This window comes from Apteryx mantelli, chromosome 29, assembly GCF_036417845.1.
Source record: "Apteryx mantelli isolate bAptMan1 chromosome 29, bAptMan1.hap1, whole genome shotgun sequence".
Taxonomy (NCBI): domain Eukaryota; kingdom Metazoa; phylum Chordata; class Aves; order Apterygiformes; family Apterygidae; genus Apteryx; species Apteryx mantelli.
This window is the reverse complement of record NC_090006.1, coordinates 6,739,432-6,749,109: the sequence shown is the minus strand read 5'-3', so window position 1 is coordinate 6,749,109 and position 9,678 is coordinate 6,739,432. Positions and strand designations below refer to the sequence as shown.

Below are 9,678 nucleotides of genomic sequence, written 5' to 3'. Positions count from 1 at the left end.
GCTGCAGAACTTCAGGGAAACCAGGTGTTACTGTAGACCCTAGGAATATATTTCCATGTTGGCATTCCTGGTAATTAAGGAGAGGTGCTAGGTGGTCTGTTCTTCAGATAGAACCCATGTGAAATGACCAGGAAAGCATGACCCCACTCCTCCAGGAGAACTGAACATTTCAGACAAGAAAATTTATATTACTTTTATAATTTATTAAACTTTCAGATTGCCATATGCAATAAATTATAGTTGGTATAATAATAGCATTGTCATAAAATATTACCATGGAATACTTTTCTAATATCTATTGTAATCTATACAAATAAGAACTGGAATTATGATATTTAGTGTTAATGGGAAGTGAACAAAATATTAAGGAACTTCACAGTAAATTCAGGGAAAAATGTCATTATTATTGCTTTTGTGCAAATGATTTATACTGTACACATACTGCTTGAGAAAGAAAAGATACAGGTATGTAGTGTGCCTCCAGAGCAAATGCATTCCCTGAAGGCTGAACTTACTGCACCCATATGGTGCATTTAAACGCATTTTAACAAATGCAGAATTATAGATGATCAATAGCTGATCAAACTTCAGAATCCTTCATCCTAGCAAAAAACAGCGAGGCTTAGAAAGTTTTTAAATTCTAAGTAAACCGGTTTAAAAAGACAGAGCAAACAGATGAAGTCAGTAAACAAGTTCTTAAGGAGTCCTGGTGTCGCGGGGCGCGGAGCCGCCGTGCCCGTGGTGCCGCCTGGGCGGTCCGGGACAGATGCCGGGACCCCCGCTGCCGGCTGTGTCCCCCGGCGGGGCGGCGCCGCGTGCCCGCTGCCGGTGCCGGGTGCGCTCCGGGTCAGAAATCCCTCGGCCAGTCCGTCAGGTCCGCTTGTCCTGCCGGTGGCTTGCAAGGCAGTGGGAAACGCCACGTTTCGTAGGATGTCGCGAACAGTCTGCTTCTGAAATATTCCCTTGTATTGCTGTTCCTTTGCTAGTTCAGCGAACCTTGATGGAATATTTCCGAAATTTCAGGAACTGGAGGAGTTTGTCTTTCCTCCTCTGCTTCAGCGCCATCAGGGCTCTCGTCTTCTCCTCCAAGTCCTGATCAGTGGCGAGGATTATCTTGGCTCTCTCCTCCGCCTTCTTGTCTCCGGAGTTCCTGAAGAGCTTCTGCAGCGACTCTTGGTTGATGCTTTCGAAGATGTTGGCCGCGGCTTTCTTGCGCAGGGCTGTGTCGAAGCGGTAGCCGTGGACCGAGGGGCTCACTCGCAAGGATGTGGACATGGCTGAGGTTTTCGCGCCCCTCTTTGCTTTCATCTGTCGATGCTCTGGCGTTCGCCTTCGGCGCTGGTCGGAGGGATGGTGCGGTGCTGGCTCTGCGCGCTGCTATTTAAAGGCAGTCTGGGGCGAGAGCCTGAGGGCTCAGGTTACAGTGATGAGATCATGCTGATGTCAACGCTGAATAGTCATAGGCGAGTTTAACAGTTAAGCTGCCAACTTTCCTCTGTTATACGGCCGAGAGGAAAAGCTGATTGTGTTTCTGCAGTGAGCAGGACGCTTTCCTTTGCCTTGGTGCGGAACAGGCTTCACGCAGCTGCAAACATCCTTGTGCAACTCTGAGCTGGTGCAGTTCGAGCTGTGCACACAGCCTTCGCCATGCCCTGAAAAGCTCTGTGTCCGCAAGCCTTGCCAACTAAACCGGACTCTTGCGTGTAATAAAAAGTCGAAAGTCCAGGTGAGGCATTTACCAGCCTATTGCAGTGCTCGCCAGGTAGCCGGGGCAGGCAGACGTGTGCCCGGCTACGTCTCGGTTGGAGAGAAGCACAGCGAAGCTGCTCGGGTCCGGGTGTGGGACGCCTGTGCTGCCTCCCGGACAACCCAGGTGCTGTTTAGCGCATTTCCTAGGTGGCAAGGGGTTTGCAAAGGGCAGCTGGTCAGGGCGTCCTCGGAGGGGAGCACCCTGGTGTCGAGCCCTGCAGCTGCCGCGTCGCTGCACCGGGCTCTCAGCCGGGCGGCAGGTCAAACCCCTCCGCCCCGACCAGCGCCGGGCACTCTGCACCGCGCCGCCGACCGCCGGAGCCTCCCTTCCCGCTGGCCTGGGCAGAGGTGGCTCAGCCAGCCCAGAACCACCTATAAATAGAGCTGATTAAGGCAACGTTTTACACCTCTGCCCTGGTGCTGATATTCCACGTGACGTCCCTGACATCGCGTAATAGGTGGGGTCGTGCTTCAGCTTCTCTTCAGCAAAGGATTTAAGCAGTGTCCTTCCAATAAGCAGACTTCTGCAAAAGTTTGTAGGTGTCTGATACGCCTGAGAGCTGAGCCCTGTTAAATATGGCCCAGAACGGCCAGCGGATTCCACAGCCTCTGGAGGCCAGGGAGCCAGAGCTAAGAATATTTTAGGTAATATCCCAGCTGCCCTGCAGCCGGATGCTGCTGAGGCACTTTGGAAAATTGGTTGGTTGTTTACTAGTTGTGTTCACGATCCCCCTATTACTCATTCTCGCTGAAGAACCCCGCAGACAGGTCTTGTCCCAAGGAAGTTTAACTAATGGCCCTCAGGGGTTTTCCCATATTTGCAGGAGACCCGTGGAGGTGACACATGACTACAGCAAAGAGCAGATCCATAGTAATGTCATCTTGTGCTGGTGGCTCCTTATTCTCCTCTTTGAAAGCTTCTGTCCCTTCAGACAGAGGGGAGAGGAGAGGTGTGATGAGGAGAGCAGCACAAATGCCCTCTTCCGCAGCCAGGCGTGAAGTCGTGGAGGAGGCAGGAGCACACAAAGTCCACGTGCTCGGTATTTGTGCGAGCACGGAAAAGGACAGGTTGCGATGCAAGCAGTGTTGCTTATTGAACAGTAAGCGCAGCGAGGCAGAGCGGTCGGCAGCCGCCAGCCTCCCGCGCCGAGACAGCGCCTGGGCCGGGGTGCTTCCTGCCGCCTGGGGCTCGCCAGGCTTTATCTTGAGCCAAGGGAGCGGACTGCACTTAACTCTTCCACCACTTTCCTATCTGGGACTTCAGGAATCGTAAAAAAGTGCGAGGCACACCCTGGTCTCAACCTTGCACCCTTTATTCAGCCAACATCCTGCTGAAACAGCTGGTTTTCCCGCGGCTGCATTGCCGGGACTTGTTCGGCACCATTGTTACCTGCAGGAGCTCTCCTTGCACGGGGCCGGGAGGTTTTTTCCACCGGTTCTGCATTCTTCTCATTGTATAGGTTACCGACTGCATTTTTGTCCAAATCTCTTTTGTATGTGTTAGCTAGTACATGATTTAGTGCATAGACAACTACTTTTGAAAAACCTTGAGTTTTTCCTGCTGCCAGACAAACCCATCTCTTACTTTACTGTCGTCTCGCTGAATCTGAGAGAATTACGCTGCAAACAGTGTTTGCCCAATGTTTGCAGGGCTGGTAAATCCGTCCTGAAAATAGGATCTTTTGATGTGGCTGGCTTCTGGGTTTCTGCCTGTGAAAGAGCCTCGTGTTTTATAGACTCCTCATCAAAATGAAATACGAAGGGGAGCAGGAGAAGGAAGGACTAACCTCATAGCTATTCCTCTCCTGCTCAGAGGCAAAGGGCTGCCTGAAGCCCTGTGCGAGGGGAAAACCTGTGTGTTAAAAATGTCTGGCTGAAATGCTAAATGTACTTTGCTTCACTGGGCAGATAAGTACGCTTTCCAACAACTTAGAACAAAAAATAGTGCCAGGAGATCAGCAATGATCTCTTAGCTGTAGAAACGAGCCTTTCTTTTGCAAGGTGTGATTTCCCCTAGTCAGAAACTAGAGCTGAAGCATGTTAACATATGCCTATTCTCTTACAGCTCTTACTGCACATGGACTTATTCTGCAGGTATTTACAGAGACATGGCTGATAGAATAAATTAGCAGTATTTGTGGAAGATACAAGCTCAGAGAAGTGTGTGCCATGGAAACCAAAAATAAAGCTGATGCTTTAAGAGTAAGACATCAGAAAGCTGCCAAGACCAAGCATGCATTTTCTTGCGAGCTCATCTTGCACGGAACAGTAACAAATGTCTTTGCCCCTTAGTATAAGTGTCTCTTCCCACACAGTATAAATTTAGTTGAGTTCAGTTCTGATTGAGGGACAAAGCATGCCTCATCTGTTTTTTTTCCAGTGATTTTTGTTTATATAATTCGTTACATAGTGCTTTCCCAGTGACGCCTAGGAGGAATTATTCATGTTTTGCGTTGGGGTGAGTCTTTAGACAAGATGCGATTTCTATCGCAGCGCTCCTCCTATTAGTGTGTAATTGCCTCTTGAAACATAAACGCTCTGTTTCACACATTGATAGAAGGCTCCTAATTCCTGCGCTCACCGTCTCCGCAGACTAGGTTAGCCACATCCCTAAGGGCAGCGTGCTTCGGAAACGGGGCTCGCTCGTGACGCGCCAGCTATCGTAATTCCTCCGGCTGAGGACGGGCAGGTTTGTTCTTGGCTGGAAGGTGCAGAGGGCTCATTTTATAGCAACTGCTGGTGCCGCTTGCCAGCTACGTTCATCCTGTCCCAGATCATGGCCTTGAAGCTTTCGAAGCTGAAGCTCCTGTGATTTAGGACGGGCTAAAGCATCCTCCAGGCCTGGCGGTCAGAGCAAGCCGTGGCCGGAGGGGGAGGTTCAGGAAGGATCAGGTCTGGGGTCCAGATCTGAGTCACTTACAGCCTTCGCTTCTCCCCCTTTCCTTGCCGCTTGGAGAATCCTTCCCTTCCCGGGAATGATAACTACAGCTCTCGGTACACTTGCTCTCGCCAGGGAGATGTATCTGGAGATCTAGATCTAGTGCCTGGCAGTGCAGAAACAGCTGTGAGATTTCTGTAGGGGCAAAGAGGGACCAGTTCGTCATGTTCCTCGCGGAATCCACATTCCCGGGAATTTGTCAGACACCCAGGGCGTGCGAATGGCCGTACCTGGCCACCTTTCCAGCTCCCTCCTACTGCGGCTGGCATCTGGTGCCAGCGCGTTGCAGTTTTGGCTCTTTTTTACAGCACAGGCTCCACCTGGTTTCTCGTGGGCTTTTTTTTGGTTGTTGATTCTTTAATAGAGCGCCTGGGAGCGTTTGTCCCCAGAGCTCAAAGCTGTGCCTGGTGCTCTTTGCTTAGAAAACGTGAAAAATTAACTTGGCTGCGCATGTTCCCTGTGACTTGTCTTGTGGTCTCAGGTTTAGATGGGTGGTGGAACGTGATGGATTTTAATGGTAGTTCGGCTCCAACTCAATTGCCGAAAAGTTAAAAAAGAAAATCAGTTAATTTCCACAGACAAATCTGCTCACACAGCTGCCTGCTTAAAAAATAAGGGAAAAAAACTATCATTCTTCAGCCCTTGGAAGACATGATTAAGCTGGTTAAATTGCAGCTGAAAAGTTTTTAATGGGGAAAAAATGTGCCACCATGTCTGTTCAAGACGCTTCTTTATACGTTTCTATGCAGACTACGCCAGGTGCCGGCGGCCGTGCAGCGGAGCGCGGCCCCGCGCGGGCAGGGTGAGCCGGCGCTGCCGCCGCTGCCGGTCCGTGGCACCGCTGCTGTGTAGCCGCAGCAGCTCGCCGTCGTGCTGTGCGCGGAGACCATATAAGAGTAAAGTTTGTGGTATTACCGGTTATTAATGTCTCCTCGCTTCCCATAAATCCTCTGCTAAATGTACAGTCGCTGAGTTAATAACGCAGCGCGGGACATAACGAATAGTCAGTTACAGTAAGTAAATCACGCCGGGTTTCCAAGTAGAGAAGCTTATCGGAAACAGAAACTTCTGGCACTTTTTAAAGCCAGTACCCTTAAAGAGCAACCCTGCGCGCAGCAAAGCTAAGCCGAGGCCAAAAGGACTTTTGGAGTGAAATGCTCGTCCCCAGGGCGTTCGGGGGCGACGGGAGGCTGCGTAAGGAGGCCACGGGGACTTTCGCGTTGCAGGAGGTTTCCTGGCCCTGTGTGCTGGCTGCGGTGCCGCCCTGGTGCGGTGCCGCCCCGTTTGCAGACTTGCTGACAAGGCACCGCTCTTTGCACGGGAGCGGAATACGATACACTTAATGCACTGCCTTCAGCATCTTCCTCCCAAGCCGGAGAGTCTGAGCCTGGTAACGAAAGTTTAGACTTCCCAGGATGAATAAACTTTTTCTTTCTGTGCCGAATTTCCTGTTTGCTCTTCCTGCAGGTCCCCGAGTGCTCCTCGCCGGCAGGGGCGAGGGCAGGACGGCTCCGGCTGTCGGGCAGCGCATTGTCTGCGCCGCGGGGACGGGCTCGCGGGAAATCCTGCCCGGGGCCGGGGCGCGGGCTGCAGCCCAGCCCGCGTGCGAGCGCGCCAGGCGCACGGACCGCGTCTCCAGCGCCCCTCGCCGGGGTCTCTCGTGTCTGCGGAGCCGCTTCCTCCGCGGCAGACAGGACGTGCGCCTTTGTGCTCCCAGCGCCGGGAGCCCGCGGTGCCGCCCGCGCTCCTCGGAGCCGCAAAGGCTGCAGCCGGGACGGGGATGGGGCCGGGGCTGGAGCCGAGCACTCGGCCTCCCCAAACGCCGTGGGTCAGCCTCCTCTAGTGCCTCCTGAAGGCTCTGGAGCAGGAGGGTCCCCTTCCCAACGCCGTGGTGCTACCTCCCGTAGCGCATCCCGAGAGTTGTCAGGATGGAGGCGGACCGGCGGCGAGGTGCGGCGGTCCCCGGGACCGTTAGCCGGTCTGAGCTGTCTGCGAAGGGCCTGGGATGATCCAGACCAGATTCTGAGCTTGACAGCACTTTCCTTCCCCAGAGGTTGGGGCTGGTGGTCTGCCAGGCTCTGCGACACGAAGCAGAGCTCGAGGGACTTCTCCCGAACCCTGCAGCGTTGCGAGCAGTTGAGTGTGTCAGCGAGCCAGCAGCGGGGTAGCGCCCCAAAAACCGACTGTTTAGTCACGCGGTGATGGAAGATAGTTAATTAAAATGGCAAGCATCCTTCATCCTCTGCATTCAGCCTGCAGTCAGTTTTGACCCGCAATGTGCTGCTCGCTTGCCCCGTCCGGGTGCTGCGGTGTGCGGCAATAAGGCCATTGCCCAGCTCTGAAGCATGAGCAGCGCCGCTGCCATTTTGGAGGTATTTCCCAATTCCGGCTTGCAAAACGCAGCGCTGGTTTGTGATCTGTTCAGAAACAAATTAAAGCAGCAGTTCCCCGGTGAGGAGGGAAGCCGCGTTCGCCTCGCCGCAGGGAGAGGGGAGCCGGGCTGTGGGCTGTTAGACGCATTGGCCAAGGTCGCAGAGGGAAGCTGTAGCGGGAAACCTGGAATTTTTGTTTTCAGTTTCTTAATCTTGTGGCAAAGCAAAGCAGGCGCACGAGCGTGGTAGCCGCCGTTGGGGTGTGATTTGTGGAAGAGCAGTGTGTATATGACAGCAATATGCACAGGGCTCAGGAAGAGCCGAGTGGAGAAAGCTAATCAGAGCGGAGGAAAACACCCGGCCATGCGGTGCAGAGATTCATCAGGGAATCAACTGATATGTGAATCATGCGGGAGATTAGGCTGAAATTATGGTGTTATCAGCCTTGTATTTCATTGCTGTAGTAACAAGAGTCCCCTGGAGAAAACAGATGGTGTCTGGCTCCCCGTCACCCTCTCTCACACCCTGACAGCTTTCACTTGGCACCCGCCAGGAAAGCGGTGGCCGCGCTCGTCCTCCCGCCGCCGCGCTGGCCGCAGGGGAGCCCCATGGCCTCGTCCTTGCGGGTCTCCTGCTGGGATCACTCCCCTCGCCGGCACAGGGATGCCGGCCCACCTGGGAGAAGCAGGTCCTTCAGCTGGCTCCGCGCTAAGCTCCCCGGCATCCCCTCTCCCTGCCAGTCGCTCTGGGCACAACGAGGTGCCGACCCAGAGCAGCCACGCGGCATGCACGGCTGCATGCACAGCGCTGTGCATGGCTGCATGCATGGCTGCAGGCACAGCGCTGTGTATGCTCGCACGCATGGCAGCATGCACACGTGCTAACGGCTGCCAGGCTGCCCCGAGCCGGTGCCGTGGTCCCTGTTGCCATCCCGTGCTGGCGGGGAGCCCCTGGGAGCGCTGGCAGTGAGAGCCGGTGCCTGAGTCGCAGGAGCTGGCGGGGCTGCTGGTGCGCCGAGACCTGGGCACGGTGCCCCTAGTCTTTTTTCTTTTTTTTTTTTGCATGCTTTTTGCATGTCCCCCGGGGCTCAGCATCGCCTCCTACAGAGGCCGCCCGGGCGCAGTGCCAAGGGCTGGCGGTGCCCCGTGCGGTGCCGGACCCCCACGTCCCCCGCCGGCAGCAGACCCGTACACTGTGCTGGGGCACCCCGCCACCGCCGCAGTGGGACGGGGATGGGCAGCAGCGCGAGCGTGTCCAGAGCCGATCGGCCATTCGCGGGACCATCGCTGCCATTTCTGGGGTTACGGCAGGTTGCTGAACCTCTGCCAGGTGCTGTTTTCCCCAGTAAACTGTAATCTGCAGTACGCGTCAGCCGCCCTCAGAGGAGCAATAGCAGGGCTGTAAAACACGCCGGGAGCAGAGGTGAGGCAGCGCCTGCCCGCGGCTCGAGTCCCTGCGGAGGCGGCACCGGCCAGGCGGGTTGCTGCAGCAGCGATGCGGGCGATGCTCAGGCTGCACCCGCGTGGCGGCACGGCCAGACCCCTCCGGCTCTGCAAACCGCGGCGCGCTAGGAGTAGCTGCACCCACATGCGCTTAGGTTTTGCAGTGGCGCTTTCTAGAAGTTTCCCAACGATTGTGTTGCCTAAATATTGTAATCGAAAAGGCCGATGCCTTGTTTACAGGGAAGTCTTGTCTTTGTTCCAGAGATCTGCCCTTGAATCCTTGTCAAGTGTCAGTTCTGTTTTATGGGTGTTTTGGTCTCTCTACCTTGGTTTATTTATGCTCACAGTTCAAACAAAAAGGAATGGTCTGAGAATTGTGAGTTTATTTCAGTGCTGTGTTGGAGGGGAGGAAAGGGCAGAGAGATTATGTGTGTGCATATATATATGTATATATAAGTATATTAAAAAGTACTTTGCAACCTTCCTGGCGACAACATGGCTGTATAGCAAACTGCTAATTGAATGCACAAAACGTAACTCCTCCTGCTTTGGTTCTGGTTTGTGAAAGCTTCAGCATCAAACTAAAAAGCAACCTGTTTTGCAGTTGTAGTCTAAAATTATCAGCATCTGCCTAAGAGCAGTAAATCAGATCAGCATTTGCCTTGGAAATAGGAATTCACCCATCACGAGCGTCTGCCTGAGACTCTGGTTTAGCCGAAAGGGAGCGTGCGCTGTGTAAGCTGCCCCTTTAGCCTGCAAAGAGCCTCTGGGAAGAGAAAATCCTCCCAGTTGTGTATTTCGTCTTACAAGCTCGACTACCTAACTGCGAACCTTTGTGTAGGTTATGCTTTATATTTAGTAGGTTAAACTGTCATGCATACGCTGCAGAGACCTTCTGGCAGGTCACGCAGCTGCAAAGCCTGGCCTAAATCATATAGGCAAAAGCGCCGACTCCTTCTCACCGCGGATGAAGTGCCAGCGGCCGCTCGTGCGGCAGGGCTAGATTCGGGCAGAGACTATGCCTGTAGCTTTCCCGCAAGCGCAAATTCATCGCTTTGTGGCCCAGGTCCAGAGCACTGAGCAGCTTGGTCAGCGCGTAAAGTATTGTAAAGGAGGATGGAAAAAAAAAGGAGGATGGCATCAGAGCCGCGGGGATGCGACCTCCCGCGCTCCCTTC

At 53.9% G+C, this 9,678-nt stretch overlaps 1 protein-coding gene across 1 annotated transcript; it reads right to left on the bottom strand.

Moving 5' to 3' along the window:
- Positions 1 to 225: 225 nt before the first annotated feature.
- TCIM (transcriptional and immune response regulator) lies at positions 226 to 1,348 on the bottom strand. Its single transcript, XM_013952854.2, has one exon. The coding sequence runs from the start codon at positions 1,306 to 1,308 to the stop codon at positions 988 to 990; it is 321 nt and encodes a 106-aa protein (XP_013808308.1). The 5' UTR covers positions 1,309 to 1,348; the 3' UTR covers positions 226 to 987.
- Positions 1,349 to 9,678: the final 8,330 nt, after the last annotated feature.

Excerpts from the sequence above, each read along its gene's own strand:
- TCIM (XM_013952854.2), bottom strand. The coding sequence starts at position 1,308 with ATGAAAGCAAAGAGGGGCGCGAAAACCTCAGCCATGTCCACATCCTTG.